This window comes from Pantherophis guttatus, chromosome 2 (genome assembly GCF_059756535.1).
Source record: "Pantherophis guttatus breed Tessera chromosome 2, ASM5975653v1, whole genome shotgun sequence".
NCBI classification, from domain to species: domain Eukaryota; kingdom Metazoa; phylum Chordata; class Lepidosauria; order Squamata; family Colubridae; genus Pantherophis; species Pantherophis guttatus.
In genome coordinates this window covers 289488534-289504791 of record NC_142064.1, presented here as the reverse complement: position 1 = coordinate 289504791, position 16258 = coordinate 289488534, and the positions used below count along the sequence as shown (strand labels likewise).

The window sequence follows — 16258 nt, the reverse complement described above, 5'->3', positions numbered from 1 at the left end:
GAGAGAGAAATTGAGAGGGCCGTTTCCTCCTACTCTCATGCCCATCATCCCTGCCCTCTCCCTTCCCCTCAGACGCGCTCCTCTTTCCCGCCCTTTCTACAATCCTGGCACTTTGCCCCTAATCCACCAGGGGGAGCTCTCTGCTAAAAGAAGGTAGGGTCATGCGCTTCCCCATTGGTCCGCTGGATGGCGAATGTCACAGCTGCTTTTCCATAGGAGGCTGGGAAGGAAATGACATCACAAACTTGCCGCTCTAGGACTTCGCACTCGCTCTCTTTAACTCCTGGGGCTCCATAGGAGGCGGAGAGGTTACGGGAGAGTCTGGCGGGGGGAGATCCAGACGTTCCCCGGGTGAGTTGGGGGCTCTTCCCGGGCAAAGGGAGGCAGAGGAGGGAGAGACCCACGCCCAGCCTTCCTCCAGCTTCCACCCCGGGTTCCATGCTCCCCAGCCGCCCTCTCCATGCAGGGGGATCCTTCCCGCCCCCTGTCTGAGGAAGAGCCGAGTGGGGGGAGGGGAGGGTCTGCCTTGCGGAGGCCCAGCAGGAGGGGAGTGAAGCCGGGCGAGGAGGAGGCAGGATTCGCACCAGGCTCCCTGTCTCCGGAGGGGGAGAGAAGCGGGGCGGCCTCTCCAGCTGCCTCCTTCCCGGCCCTGCTCGGGGGCACCTCAGTCCTGCGCTGGGATGAGCCTCTTGGGGCTCCGGGGAGGTTGGGGGAAGGTCGCTCAGTGGCTGAATTCCACTTTCTAATTCTTAATATTTATTTTTTCTTCCCATCTCAGATACAGAAACTGGAAGCCATTTGTGGTCTTTGCAAGGCAAACTTTCCTCTTGGGGAAAAAAAAGAGCGGAATATTTTGGAAAATAAAAAAATCAGAATCCCTTGGAGGGATCAGTCCTGCAGCCCCAGAAATGGTCCCGTGAAGGAAAAGGCATCTGGAGACCCACCAGAGTCCTTGGAGCCATTTGCAGTTGCTCTGCAGGACAGAGAAAGGATGGAGACACAACCTTTTGGAAAGGAGGGAAGCGGAAAAGGCCCTTCAGCTGCTCAGCCTCAGAAGGGGCGGAAGCTCTGGACAAGGACTGGGCAGGAGATCCTGGAGGAGGAAACCATCCTCCCTTCAGAAGTTCAGCCCTGGACCTCCATCCAATACCAGGAGGCTGAGGGTCCCCGAGGACTTTGCAGCCGACTCCATGGCTTTTGCAGGCGATGGCTGCGACCAGAAAAGCACACCAGAGCTCAGATGCTGGACCTGGTGGTTCTGGAGCAGTTCCTGGCTCTTCTGCCCCCAGAGATGGAGAGCTGGGTGCGGGAGTATGGAGCAGAGACCAGTTCCCAGGCGGTGGCCCTGGTGGAAGGCTTCCTCCTGAGCCAGGTGGAGGAACAGAAGGAGCAAGTCGAGTTGCAGGTAAGAGTTCAATAGAGAATAGAGAATCTGTTTGAATACTTCACCCCTCCTTCCCAAACCTCTCTGACATTCATAATATGTGGCAATATCCCACGTATTCTAGTAAGACATTGTTCCATTGTTTTCTCATATTTCTCACATAACCACATTGATGGATATTGGGGGCTTTGAGGTTGTGTTCCGAATATAGGAATCCATTTTACGTCATCGTATGATGTACATTAATTCTGTTTCTTCCTTCTTCCTATTGGAAGTGCTGCACTGTGGAAATCAGAGATCCTGAGGGAAAGAAGAACCCATCAAATCCTCCCCAGGAGCTATTTTTCAGGAGGATTCTTTGGAAGGATCAAAGTCGGGACACTTTAGGAGGTAACTGAAGATCCTCCGATTACCCATCTGTCTTACCTTCACTCTCTCTTCTTTCCTATACAATATCTCCTCCTATTTATACTTCTCCACACTAATTGCATCTACAGATAATTGCCCAGCGACCCTCTTCAGGTGAGCCTACTGCTCTTGGGGGAAGGAGGATATTGAGGTCCACCGAGACAACCTTAGAGGTCTTCTAGTCCAACCCACTGCTCAAGCAGGAGATCCTATCCTATTTCAGACAAATGGTTGTCCAATCTCTTCTTAAAAACCTCCAGTGTTGGAGCACCCACAACGTCTGGAGGCAAATCTTTCCACTAGTTAATTGTTGTCACTGTTTCTCTTTAGTTCTAAGTTGCTTCTCTCCTTGATTAGTTTCCATCCATTGCTTCATGTTCTGCCTTCAGGTGCTTTGGAGAATAGCTTGACTCCCTCTTCTTTGTGGCAGCCCCTGAGATATTAGGACACTGTTGTCATGTCATTCCTGGTCCTTCTTTTTCATTAAACTAGACATACCCAATTCCTGCAACTGTTCTTCATATGTTTTAGCCTCCAGGCCCCTAATCATTTTTGTTGCTCTTCTCTGCACTCTTTCTAGAGTCTCAACATCTTTTGTATATCGTGACAGCCAAAACTGGTGCAATCATTTCACTTCTCATCCAAGAAGCTTCTTTAGTTCAGTTCTTCTTCAGTTATGAACTGAAGAAGCTTCTTGGATGAGAAGCAAAACATTTTCAAGGAGAAACCAAGGAAGTCCCATTGCTTTTTGAAAAGCACTTTGGGATAATTTCTATTCCTGCTTATTTCTGAAATGTTCCCCTGTTCACTCAATGGAACTATCTTACTTGTCAGAAAGTGCGTATAGAACTGTGCAAATGGCATATTACAAATAAATGGACTTGGTTTTGAAAAAAAGCAAGCACAAAGTCTTTTACAACGCAGAGGAACAATCTTGAATTAAATTCAGACTTAGTTCTAGACACTAATTCGCTGGTTCCTAGGTTTGCATGCTATTCATAACCAAGAAACCTGTTTACCAACTACACAGTCCACAAAGCTGAAACAAAGCACAACTGACATCTCTTTTGCTTAAAATGCTGAGGTATTTGTGGTTTTTCTGGGAGGCAAAATCGCTCGACTTTGTTCCCAGTTGGATGCCAGCGTGGTTGCTGGTCCGGTGGAAGCCTCTGAGACAGGATCTTGCTCTGATATCGAGGAACGGTTTGACCCTGTTGCTCCTGAGGTAGTGGACAGGATCTTAGGGAGTATGGGTGGGTGCAACACCTGTGTTTTAGACCCATGCCCCGCCTGGCTTGGGAAAGCTTCCCGGGAGATGACAAGTGGGTGGACGCTGGCGGTCATTAATGCTTCCTTACAGGAGGGGGCAGTGCCCCAGCATTTGAAGGAGTCTGTGGTCCACCCTCTTCTTAAGAAGCCATCCCTGGATTCCACCCTGTTGAATAATTTCCAACCTGTCTCCAATCTTCCCTTTTTGGGGAAGGTGGTTGAGAAGGTGGTTATGCAGCAGCTCCAGAGGTTGTTTGAGCATATCTTGGTGACGTTTCGACGAGGTCCCTGTCAGGGCATTGATTAATCCCATCATTGGCTCTGGGACAATCACCCTGGTTAATTAGAGGATGGGTCGTGGCTTTCTCCAAGTTGCAATATTCTGAAGTAAAACCCGAAGAAATATTTTCTAATAAAACTCATTTATTTGTTGTAAAGAAAATAAAACATCTCACTAACTAAGAAAAATAATTGTTACATTTTGAAATAGTTCGTGCCAGCTGGCAAGAGAACAAAGGAAAAAAGTGTGTGAAGGAAGTGAAAGAATGCGGATGCACGTAGCTTACTGATAAGAAGTTGGCAAGCTACGGAAAGTCAGACAGTCCAGAAATGATGAGCTCAGCTGGTAAATAAAATAACGCAGTGACAGTCCCACTCATCATTTTCAGGCTGGTGCACCAAAACTTGTGTGTGTGTGTTTGGGTATGTGTGTGTGTGTATATGTATATATATAATTTCCAACCTGTCTCCAATATTCCCTTTTTGGGGAGCTGGTGCGCTTATGCACTTGCCTTAGAGACCTCTTAGGAATGGGGTGAGGTCGACAGTAGACGGTCTAAGGTTAATGTTTGGGGGTTAGGGAAAGAAACCACAGAGTCTGGTAATGCATTCCAGGCATTAGTGACTCTGTTACTGAAGTCATATTTTCTGCAATCAAGTTTAGCACAGTTTACCATAACTTTGTATCTATTGTGTGCTCGTGTATTGTTGTGGTTGAAGCTGAAGGAGTCATTGACAGGTAGGACCCCTGCCAGTCAAGATTCAGGCCTGGATTTGGGACAGAATCGTCATTGGCCACCAGGGTGGATTTGATTTAAATCAAACTGATTTAAATCACGATTTAAATCACTAGTCAGTAAGGCTTGATTTAAATCATAGTTTTCTACATAAAGACTAATTCTTGCTGGTATAACTTTAATATGCAAGTAGATTTTTAAAATAACAGCTTTTCATATTAGTTTTTTTATCCCCAGTTTAATAGGTTAATCATATTTGGACAACTTTTCTGTTGTACTTAGGAAGGAGAAAAATAATCATTACCTTAATAATAACAATTTAAATAGATTTATTCAACTGAAACAATAACATTACAGCATATGTTATTTGCTTAAAGAAACATCCATGTTTGTTAACTAATTTGGCTAAACAAAATATATATATTTTAAGAAACTTAGACTGTCAGCCCAGCCTACACATGAAAAACTTAAATACTGTCCTCTGTAACTCATGCGTCATCTTCATCTTCTTCTTTGTTCATAATCTGGAAAAGAAAACCAAGCTTTCCTGCTTTATTGGGTCCCAAACAATTTCTTAATTTAGGATGAATGAGTCCAAAGGAAGAGAATATTATTTCATCGCCTGCAGAAGAAGCTACTGCTGTTAAAACTGAAATCATTACTTGAACAGTCTCTAAATCTAAGTGCTTAAGTGACTTCCACCAGTTCACTGGTGTGACTTTCTTTAAAATATCTTCAGCAAACATATATTTCTTGAATGGTTCCCCCTTAGCTTTGAAGTTTATTATAGTTGGCATTACGGATGGATGATTGCTGGATACCCATGTCATAGCTAACTCCTCTTCCTCAGCACTTAAGTTTTGACCCTGGTACTGGATATTGACAATATTTGCCAAAAAATGAGCTGGAGACAGTACTTGTCCCATTTGTTTTTTTAATGCTTGTAATTTAATTCTGTCCATGTGTAGTTCTGTTTTTAAGTGTTCACTCAGTTCCTTCCAAATTTCAACAGCATCAGCAATAAAACAGCTATTTTTCTATATTTTGTTTAAAGCTTCAGAGATGGGTTTCAGGATGCTCAGCATATGTTCAACATTTCTCTTAAGCCCAATCTTGAGGATTTTGGCCATGACAGTACCATCTATTTTATCTCGATTTTGTTCACAATCTGTCATCAGAATAGGCCAGTTCTTGATATACTGCTCAAAACAGTCCACCACAGAGTTCCATCTAACATCTTGTGGGAGCGTTAGCTTGGTTCCACCCATCCTTTTCAGAGCTGCTGCAGCAAAATGATTATTATTGAAGTATTTAGCAATTTCAAGAACATTAGTCTTTATTTCTGGAACACTTAAGTCTTTGGCTAAGAGGTGCAGCAAATGAGCACTGCTACCATATATTATTAGCTTTGTATTCCCTTCCTGCTCTTCTAAATTTCTTCCCATCTTGGATACATTTGCAGCATTGTCTGTGACCAAACTGCGTACTAGACATTTGAATTTTTGTTCACATGTTGTTATAGCTTTTACTGCCACTTCTTGTAAGTATTCTGCTGTGTGTGCATTTCCTGACATATCAATTGTTTGTGCAAGGAAGACTTTCCCTTCTTCTGTTGTTATACAAGCACATACAATAGGATCATTGTGGACATTACTCCACCCATCAATACTTAGGTTAACAATTCTACCCTCCAGAGCTGTTGCACATTGCTCCATTTCTCTGTCATACACTTTATCCAGCAGTTTCCCTGCAACATCTGCTCTGCTGGGTGGACTGTATCCTGGTCTCAGTGACTGAACCATATTAATGAAATGTGGGTTCTCAGTCAGATGGAAAGAAGAGTTTGTTGCATAAACAAACTGGGCAATTTTTTCATCATTAACTCTTTTTCTAATCTGCTAGTTTTTATCACAAACTTATCTATGGTGGTTCCAGGAGGGAAGGGTTTTTTCTTTCTTTTAGGTGATAGTGATATGTGGCTGTGGGTGTCTGATGATGATGATGCTAATGAAGCACTATCCTGGATGGATGACTCTGAAACTGTAGAACAGGAGGATGGTGATCTTGAAGGTGGATAGTTTCCAGAATCCATGAATTCCCCTAAACAAAAAAGTCAATGCTGTTATTTTATTGTTTATACAATTTCTGCTTATTGTACACAGCACTGCCCCAAAAGGAATATTTGCTTTTCTTCATAACTGTACCAAATGACAGTAACATGCAGTAATAATAAGAAATATAATTTTGCTCAAACATGACAGTTCAAGGCAGTCTTTAGAAATACGATTCAGTAAAAATATTTACCAACCTGAAGATCCTGCCTGTTCAAATGTGTTTCTTTGGTCATCTTCATCACAGCACTTCTCATGATGTTGCCTCATTTGGGCCACCAGGCCTTGCATTTCTTTGTTGCAGTGTTTGCATTGTGCACGCATGCCTGCCTTACCAATAGGTAAAGGAACTTCATTAAAATATTGCCAAACTGGGTCTCTTTTATGGCCTGCTGTCATTATAGGTTTTTTCCTCCAAGGAAAGAATGTGATAAACCTCAGGTCATACATACAAAAAGATCCAAAGACTTGTCTGTCTGTGGCTGTGCAGTATTGTGCTCAGAAAGTTTCATTTTCATTTTGTACTGCTTGTCTGCTTGCCCCTTCCTCCTCACACTTAGTTTCACTTTCTTCTTGTGCAGATCTATTCCACTCCAAACAATCAGAAAAATATTGTTTCTATTCTATTCACTGAACTTCTTGAAACTTAGCACTGAAGGGGTTGATTCTGTATTCATAGGTTTTTATTTATTATTAATTTATTTATTAATTTTATTTCTATACCGCCCTTCTCCCGAAGGACTCAGGGCGGTGTACAGCCTGATTAAAAGCACAAGACAAACAAAATTTAAAAGTAGTTAAAATTATTAAATAAAAGGCTCAGTTACAAAACCCCAAATTTGAAATCCCTTTTTAAAAACCAATTAAAATCTTTATATTGATAGCCCCGCCTGGCAGAACAACAAGGTTTTGAAGGCACAGCGAAATACACGGAGATCAGAGATTTTACGAATTTCTGGGGGCAATTCATTCCAAAGGACAGGGGCTCGTAGGGTTTGTAGAACAATAGGATTAAGGTCTTTTTCTCAACTCTGTTCATGTTATAACATTTTTGCTGTGAAGAAGGGGCATGTGATCTCTCCTGAGTCAAATTCAGTTTTGAGAACTGCAAAAGTAAACCAAGCATCTGTGATAATATCTTGTAGGCAGAGAAACTGCCCAATAATCTTACAAAAACCTCTGGAAGAGCATGACATTGTGAATGGATTAATGGAATTTATTTACCAAAAAAATTAAACATACAGCCTTATTCTACATAATTAAAAAACTAATCTTTATTTCATGATGGAATAACCTTTGGATGGTAATATATTTTCCTCAAAAAGCATTTTATTTAAAAAAATCCGATTTAAATCAAAAAAATCCGATTTAAATTTTAAAAATCTGTTTTTTTGATTTTTTAAAAAAAATCATTGATTTTTATCCAACTTGTTGGCCACACTTTTGTATGATCTCTGGCGAGAGCGGGATGTGAGTGGCGCATCCATCCTTGCTCTACTTGACCTCTCGGTGGCTTTCGATACCATCGACCATGGTATTCTCCTGGGACGGCTTCGCAGGATGGGAGTGGGAGGCCTTGTGCTATCCTGGCTCACTTCCTTCCTCTGCAGCCGTTCTCAGTCAGTGTTGATAGGAGGGGATAGATCCAGCCCTCATGCACTGCTTTGCGGGGTTCTGCAGGGCTCGGTACTCTCCGCTCCTGTTCAATATTTATATGAAACCGTTTTGTGAGATCATGTGCTAGCATGGACTGAGATATCACCAGTATGATGATGATACTGAGCTGTATGCCTTGGCCCGTGGTGGGTTAAGCAATGCCGTATCCTCCCTATCGCAGTGCCTGGAGGCTGTTAGGAGCTGATGGGGAGCAATGGGTTGAAACTAAAGCCTGGCAAGGTGGAGTGGCTCTGGGTTTGGGGCTCGTTGGCCAGGGGAGAATTACCACGTCTGGTCTTGGATGAGGTGACACTACCCCAAACCCACCCTGTGCCTAATCTGTGGGTTCTCCTGGACTCACAACCCCTGCTCGAAAAGCAGGTGGCGGTTGTGTGCAGGAGGACCTTTGCGCAACTATGGGTTGTGCGCCAGAAACAGCCCTTCCTGAATCGGTAACAGTCACTGATGCCCTAATCACTTCCCATCTTAACTATTGCAACACACTCTACATGGGGCTGTCCTTGACGAGCATGTGGAAGCTCCAGTTGGTGCAAAATGCAGTGGCCCGCATGGTTTTCTGCAGACCCTGGTGTGCACAAGTAACACCTCACCTGCAGGAGCTGCATTGGCTGCCAATTTCCTTCCTGGTGCAATTCAAAGTGCTGGTTGTCACCTATAAAGCCCTCCATGGCTTGGGACCAGGTTATATGAGGGGCCATCTCTTATTAGTTACATCTGCCCAACCCACCAGAGTGCGGAGGGAGGGAATGTTGTGGGTGCCATCTCCTGGTGAGACCCAGAAGAAGGGTTTTCTCCGTGGCAGCTCCCTCTCTCTGGAACATCATCCCCCCAGAGATTAGAATGGCCCCCCACAGTAGCACTCTTCCAGAAGGCATTGAAGACCTGATCCTGCCTGTGGGCCTGGGAAACCCAGAGCGGGGTGGAGCCCATTAAACGGCTCCTGTGAGATGCTTTTGCCAGGGGTGGGGGTGATTTTATTATTTTAATGTATTATATAATTCTCCTTTTATTAGTTTTATTATTTTAATATGGGTTTAATATTTTGTAAGCCACATTGAGTCGCCACGTGCGAATAGGCGGCATATAAATTGTCTAAAAATCAATAAAATAAATATTTTGTTAATTATTTATTTTGAAATTATTTATTCCTTACAGAGAAACAAAGAATGAAATTTTCTGGTTTTTATGACGGCGATCAAACAGTGGCTGAACCTCTAAATCAAGTAAGAAAAGGAAAAGTTATTAGACTTGTATTCTCGTCTTCAGGAAGTGAAGTGTGTGTACAGAGTTCTCTCTCCTACTATTCCCCCCCACCCCTTGTTTGGACTGGGTTATTTTTGTGTCCTTCCGCAACATGGAGAGCAGAATAGCAGGTTGAAGTTGCTGTTGAAGCATAGCTTCCTCTGGTTGTCTTGTTCTGCTAGGTGCTCCTCCAAATTTGCCTTTACAAGAAGCACTTCTTTTAAAGTCCTTGAAGAATTAGGAATAAACGTATGACAGTGGCAGGAACTGCTGGACCACCTTTCTTTTTTAATTTATCAACCTCCTAAGGTACAGATTAACAGAGTTGGGAGGGACCTTGTAAGTCATCTAGTCCAACCTCACTACACCATTTTGGCAGTCTAGTCTCTTCTTGAAAGCTCCCAGTGATGAAGCTCCCATGAAACTTCTTTTCCATTGTTGCATTGTTTTCACTGTAAGAAAACGTCTCCTTATTTTCAGGTTGAATTTCTCCTTGTTCAGTTTCCATCCATTATTCCTTGTCTGGCCTTCAGGTGCTTTGGAAAATAGCTTGACCCCCTCCTCTCTGCCCCTCAAATATTGGAGCACTGCTACCCTGTCTCCCCTGGTCCTTCTCTTCACTAGACTAGCCATGCCCAGTTCCTGCACCCGTTCATCGTATGTTTTAGCCTCCAGTCCCCTCATCATCTCAGTTGCTCTTCCTTGCACTCTTTCTAGAGTCCCAAGATCTTTGTTACATCTTGGCAACTAATACTGGATGCAAAGTTCCTAAGTGTGGTCTTACCAAGGCATTCTAGAGTGGCACTAATACTTCATGTGATCTTGATTCTATCCCTTTCTTAATGCAACCGATGATTCTGTTGGGTGTTTTTTGGCAACTGTAGCACACTGCTGGCTCACGTTTAAGCGATTGTCCACTAGGACTCCAAGATCCCTGTTACACTTACTACTTTTGAGCCAGGCATCACCTATTCTATGGCAGTGCATTTGGTTTTTCTTTCCTAAATGTAGCACATTACATTTCTCACCATTGAAGTTCATTTTGTTAGAAGGTGCCAATCTGTCAATCCTTCTATATCGCGAGCTTATCTTCTGGAGTGTTCGTATTCCTGTCAATTTGGTCTTGTCTGCAAATTTGATGAGTTCCCCTTCTATCCCCTTGTCTAAATCATTGATGATGATGAATAGATCTTGCGAATCTTCCTTTTCTGTTCTTTTTTCCGTGTTCAGGAGAGTCTTGTGTCCTTCGAGGAGGTGGCTGTGTATTTCTCTGAGGAGGAATGGTCTCAGCTGGATCCTAACCAGAAAGCGCTGCATTCGAAAGTCATGCTTGAAAACTATAGGAACGTGGTCTCTCTCGGTAAGAGTTTTCTTGTCCCAAATCAGAGAGTTCAAGAAGATAGATTATATCTGTGTAACATTAAAAGTGTAATAGATGATAAGTGGGATAAAATCAAAGATAGATTGATAAAGTTTAAGATATTAAGAATCGAGGAAAGGGTCAAGAGATTAAGAATTAGATACAATTTGGTCTTATAAAGTGTAATAAAAATGGAGTGCTATGGAATTTGAAATTAAGATCTGTGGTGATAAAATTGTAGGATAAATAATTAGAATAAGAGGTTAGAATATTGTTAAAAAATTTTTTTGATGCTGATGGTAAAAGATATAAGTTGAAGAACAACAAGATATAATTAAGATTGATATACAGATATAAAAATGAGTGAGAGTTAATTTGAAATTAAAATTGTATTGATATAATGGATTTGTTTAGAGGAAGATGTTAGAATTTATGTTAAAACTTGTTCTTTTATGTTTTGAAGTTTTATTTGTAAAAGATGTAATGGGAAATTGTGAACGGAGCTTGTTAAAGAAATGTAAGCGTGGTAACCATCTATGACCGGATCGAGACTCTGCTCTTGAAAGCTATATTTTATGTTTAAGTTTGAAAAAAAAAATAAAAAAAATATTTACAAAAAAAAAGAAGAAGAAGAAGACAGATTATACTTACTTTTTATTTAAAAAAATCACTAATCAGATATTGTCTCCTGGGAAGGAGAAGGGAAGGATCTGGCCTTCTCGTACCCCAAGGAAGGAAAGAGTCAGTGTCTCTTTGCTGAAGTCCTTTTGGGGCATTCCTTATCTGTATTTTTCCATTTCTATTTGAACTTATCTGTGGAGGCTGAGAATAATGAGGTGTGCTTTTATGTGTCCTCTGGAGATCATGTGAGAAGAATGTGTTTGTCATTTGTTCTCTGAAACCTCCCCAAATTGTGTGGGAATAGAACTTTCACGCTCGGGCCATGGAAGAACATTCTCCAAATCCAATTCAAGAACAAAGGCCTCATGAAATATGACTCAGAGCATCCTAGGATACAGGTGATCTCCGAGTTACGACAGTTCACTAAGCAACCATACCAGCCCTCTCCTAGTCCTGAAATAATGAATGTTACAGCACCACAGCCGTCATTCACACTTACAAATGACAGGCGTTGCAACAACAATCATCCTACCTGCACCCCCACCCCACCCTGCTCGGACTTATGTTACGAGGCTGTTGCGAGCCATCGGTTCCTTTGCCTGCTTGGGTGCATTTGCAGAAAAAAAAAGGCCTAAATTAGTGAGAGATACACAAGATCAATAGTGGGAAATCTGGCACTACTGATCTCACATGATCTTACACTACAATAGTTTAGGCCTCTGTTCTCTTCTCACCAAGGCCTGCACGAGATCCAGGGCAAAATGCTTTGGAAACAAAGGGGAGGCCTCTTTGTTTTCAAAGACTTTTGCCCTGGATCTCGTGCAGTCCTCAGTTTGTAGGGAACACAGGACTAAAGTACTGCAGCCTGAGATCCCGCAAGATCATTAGTGTGAGATCTTGCATTTCTCGTGTGATCTCGCACTAAAGTAGTTTAGGCCTCTGTTCTCTGCCATCAGAAGCCTGTACCAGACCCGGCCAAAAAGCCCTTGTAAGCTGATGAGACTTTGGGGCAGCAAAATAGCCATTCTTGAAGCCTCCCAATCTTTCCAGTCTCAGCGCGATGAGCGTTTACAAGCCAATGGGAGGCTTCAATCAAGGGACTTCGCTCCAAAGTCTCATCGTTGGGATCAAGGAACGGGCCGAGCGGAAGTCCTGTCTGCCAGACAGATGCGGTGGAGTACTTGCTCCAAGGTACACCGGGGAAGAAGGAGCTTTTTTCAAAATGGTTTCAGTTCTCATAGGTCTCTGCTGAAATTAACCCACCTCAATAAATCTTAAGTTTTCTCCTTATTCCTCGTTGGGTGTTTCCTCTGTTTATTCCATGACTCAAAACAGACTTTGATTGAGATTTGCACATATATATATAATTGTAAAGAAAGAGATGTTTTCTAGATATTTTCAAAGCTTTCAGAACTCATGAATATAGAAATCATCCTGTATATATCACACCACTGTAAGCATGCAAATGTAAAACTTAAAAGAATTTTGGAAAAATTCAGAAGGAAATTCACTTGACTTTGTACTGTTTGATCTTTTTCTCTAACCTTGTTATCGTTTTCATTTCTCTTTTGCTTTGAAGGTAATAATGGGCAGGAGAATCAAGATTCCTGTGAACTGCTCCAAATGATCAATGCTAAAGATGGAACGGAGAAGTTTGGAATTCGAATGGAACCAGAAACCCATGATAGAAACCAGTCAAATAATTGGAATCAGGAAAGCTCATCTTCCACCGATGCTCCGATGCAAGACTTTCTTGCCCAACAGGAGAAAATAAGGAAAAAATATATTGGGGAAAGTGTGAAGCCAATCAAAGCTAAATTACAAGTAAAAGAACACTATATAAGCCAAAACAAAGGAGAAGATGCTATAAGAAGACACAACGGACAAAGTTCCAATGGGACATTCATTCCTTCTCTTGGAAATAAGTTCCTTACATTTCAAAAAGTGATTGAAACAAATGAGAAGCCTTACAAATGTTTGGAATGTGGAACACGTTTTAGAACAAGCAGGCAACTTACTTCCCATAAGAGGATCCACACAGGGGAGAAGCCGTATAAATGCACGGAGTGCGAAAAAACCTTTGCTCGAAGAAGTAGTCTTATTTCCCATAAGAGGATCCACACAGGGGAGAAGCCGTATAAATGCATAGAGTGTGGAAAAACCTTTGCTCAAAGAGGTAATCTTATTTCCCATAAGAGGATCCACACAGGGGAGAAGCCGTATAAATGCATGGAGTGTGGAAAAACCTTTGCCCAAAGAGGTAATCTTATTTCCCATGAAAGGTTCCACACAGGGGAGAAACCGTGTAAATGCATGGAGTGTGGAAAGACGTTTGGTCAAAGAGGTCATCTTATTTCCCACAAAATGATCCACACACGGGAGAACCCGTATAAATGCATGGAGTGCGAAAAAACCTTTACACGAAGAAGTAGTCTTATTTCCCATAAGAGGATCCACACAGGGGAAAAGCCGTATAAATGCATAGAGTGTGGAAAAACCTTTGCTCACAAAAGTAGTCTTATTTCCCATAAGAGGGTCCACACAGGGGAGAAGCCGTTTAAATGCATGGAGTGTGGAAAGACCTTTGCTAAGAACTGTGATCTAAGAGCACATGAAAGGTTCCACACAGGGGAGAAACCGTATAAATGCATGGAGTGTGGAAAGACGTTTGGTCAAAGAGGTCATCTTATTTCCCACAAAATGATCCACACAGGGGAGAAGCCATATGAATGCATGGAATGCGAAAAAACCTTTGCTAGAAGAAGTAGTCTTATTTCCCATAAGAGGATCCACACAGGGGAGAAGCCGTATAAATGCATGGAGTGTGGAAAGGCCTTTGCTCGAAGAGGTAGTCTTATTTCCCATAAGAGGATCCACACAGGGGAGAAGCCGTATAAATGCATAGAGTGTGGAAAAACCTTTGCTCAAAGAGGTAATCTTATTTCCCATAAGAGGATCCACACAGGGGAGAAGCTGTATAAATGCATGGAATGTGGAAAGATGTTTTCTGAAAGAGCTCATCTTATTTGCCATGAGAGGATCCACACAGGGGAGAAGCCGTATAAATGCATGGAGTGTGGAAAGACCTTTGCTCGAAGAGCTAATCTTATTTGCCATGAGAGGATCCACACAGGGGAGAAGCCGTATAAATGCATGGAGTGTGGAAAGACCTTTGCTCGAAGAGGTAGTCTTATTTCCCATAAGAGGATCCACACAGGAGAGAAGCCATATAAATGAACGGAGTGTGGAAAGGGCTTTGCTCAGGAAGTTAGTCTTACTTCTCATAAAAGGATCCACGCTCAGGAGAAACTGCGTAGCAATAGTAATTCCATTTAGAATTATATACCAGTCTATAATTCTTTATAGCACTCTGAGCAGTTTACAAAGTCAGCATATGGTCTCCAGCAATCTGGGTCCTCATTTTAACCACTTCAGAAGGATGAAAGCTGAATCAACCATGACCCTGTCAGAATCAAACTTATGGCTGTGGGCAATTAGCCTATAGTACTGCATTCTAACCGCTGATCCACCACCATAGATTTTGATTTGTATGCATATTGTGCCTTTCGGATCCAAACAAGACAAGGTAGAATCCAACAAAATGAAATTTAATGTGGAGAAAAGTAAGCTTTTACATCTGGGCAGGAAAACAGATTACCTGAAACCTGGCTGGAAAATAGTAACTGTGAAGGGTCCTTGGAGTCGGAATGGATGATCAATGAAGCATGAATTACCTGTGTGCGGCAGCAGCCAAAAAAACGAATACAATCCTTGGTTGTATAAACAGAGGCATAGAATAAAAATCACATGAAGTATTAGTACCGGTTAATAAAGACTTAGTAAGAAAACCCCTGGAATACCGCATCCTGTTTGGGTCATCACATTGCAAAGCAGATGTTGAAACTTTGGAAAAAGAGCAAAGAAGAGCAGCTAAGCTGATTAAAGGCCGGAAGACTAAAACAAGAACGGTTATAGGAACTGGGCTAGTCTAGTGAAGAGAAGGATCAGGGGGGACAGGATAGCAGTGTTCCAATATTTGAGGGGCTGCCACAGAAAGGAGAGGGTCAATGTCAGGTATGCTTCCTTCAAAGTCCAAGAAAGAATGACCTACCGTTTCCATGGCAGCCAAAGCAGTAAAAGGTGACTATTTTCCAAGGCACCTGAAGGCCAGACAAGGAATAATGGATGGAAACTTATCAAGGAGAGAAGCAACATGGAACTTTCTTAAAGTGAGGACAATTCACCCGTGGAACAGCTTCCCTTCAGATAGCGTGGGTGCTTCCTCACTGGACATTTTTAAGAAGACACTGGACAGTTTCAAGTAACTCCCTCTGATGAGTATATCCACTAGAGCAGAGTTGCAGGCAGAAATTGCCATTAGTCCTGAATCCCTTACTATTATTTCAGCTTTTCTTCCTTTGCTTAATATTATCACAGTCTGCCTTTCCACCATTTCACTTTATACAAGTAATAACAGAAAGAAAACCATAAGGAGAACGGGGTTGTAGTGATGCTGAGTTAGAAAATGCAACTCATAGGCTCTTTGTACTAATTTTGTGGTGATCTTTCCTTGCCTTCCCTCGTGTTGCCCATCTCTGGACTCACACAATCTTATCAATACATTTTTTAAAGTGAAGTTTCCAGAACTGGACACAGTATTCCAAATGGAGTCTCACTAAAGCCCTATGTAGAGGGATAGGAGCTCCTTTTTGCTGATGGTGATTGCATCTCAGAATTTTGTTTGCCTTCCCAGCTGCCTGGCTACACTGCTTACTTATGTTGCAGATATCATCGTTTCAGTGCCATGGCAACTACTTTCACAGAGTTGTGTAAAAGAAGGGAAGAGAAAGCAGTGGTAGGGATATGTGGATGCATTTTAAGTTCCCATAGGTAGGCAGCCTGCTGGCCCACCCAGGCAGTCCCTGATTTACAATAATTTATTAAGTAACCCTTTGAAGTTCCAATGGCAATAAATAATGGCTCTGACCTCCTCCTTCCCTCCCTCCCTCCCTCCCAAATTAGGCCTACTCCAGGATATGAGAATGAAAACCAGTCTGGTGTGCTAACATTGCAAAGGATCAATCAAGAAGGAAGATCTTTGGAAATCAATGGGGACCAAAATAAGATGAAATTAAGAACTACTTCAAAAAATTACTTCAGTCCTTCCTGA

General features: G+C 42.3%; 3 protein-coding genes across 3 annotated transcripts in view; all 3 read left to right on the top strand.

Annotated features, from left to right (window-relative positions):
* LOC148116099 (zinc finger protein with KRAB and SCAN domains 5-like) overlaps nt 1–268 on the top strand; it is a 32128-nt gene extending 31860 nt beyond the window's left edge. Inside the window, exon 6 of the mRNA XM_087884909.1 lies at nt 217–268. Within this exon, the coding sequence (XP_087741035.1) occupies nt 217–257 (41 nt within the window). The 3' untranslated portion in view covers nt 258–268. The remainder of the gene's footprint in view (nt 1–216) is intronic.
* Nucleotides 1–14555, top strand: part of LOC132708964 (uncharacterized) — a 71149-nt gene extending 56594 nt beyond the window's left edge. Inside the window, 2 exon segments of the mRNA XM_087884942.1 lie at nt 13117–13370; nt 13539–14555. Of these exon segments, the coding sequence (XP_087741068.1) occupies nt 13117–13370; nt 13539–14424 (1140 nt within the window). The 3' untranslated portion in view covers nt 14425–14555.
* Nucleotides 262–11090, top strand: LOC148116098 (zinc finger protein with KRAB and SCAN domains 3-like). The gene is made up of 5 exons (XM_087884907.1): nt 262–351; nt 779–1405; nt 1660–1774; nt 9021–9088; nt 10338–11090. Exons 2-5 carry the CDS (start codon nt 992–994, stop codon nt 10644–10646), a joined length of 906 nt encoding a protein of 301 aa, XP_087741033.1. The 5' UTR covers nt 262–351; nt 779–991; the 3' UTR covers nt 10647–11090.
* Nucleotides 14556–16258: the final 1703 nt, after the last annotated feature.

Excerpts from the sequence above, each read along its gene's own strand:
- LOC148116098 (XM_087884907.1), top strand. The coding sequence starts at position 992 with ATGGAGACACAACCTTTTGGAAAGGAGGGAAGCGGAAAAGGCCCTTCA. Across the intron at positions 1,406-1,659 it reads AGGAGCAAGTCGAGTTGCAG|TGCTGCACTGTGGAAATCAG; the intron begins GTAAGAGTTCAA and ends TCCTATTGGAAG. Across the intron at positions 1,775-9,020 it reads AAGTCGGGACACTTTAGGAG|AGAAACAAAGAATGAAATTT; the intron begins GTAACTGAAGAT and ends TATTCCTTACAG.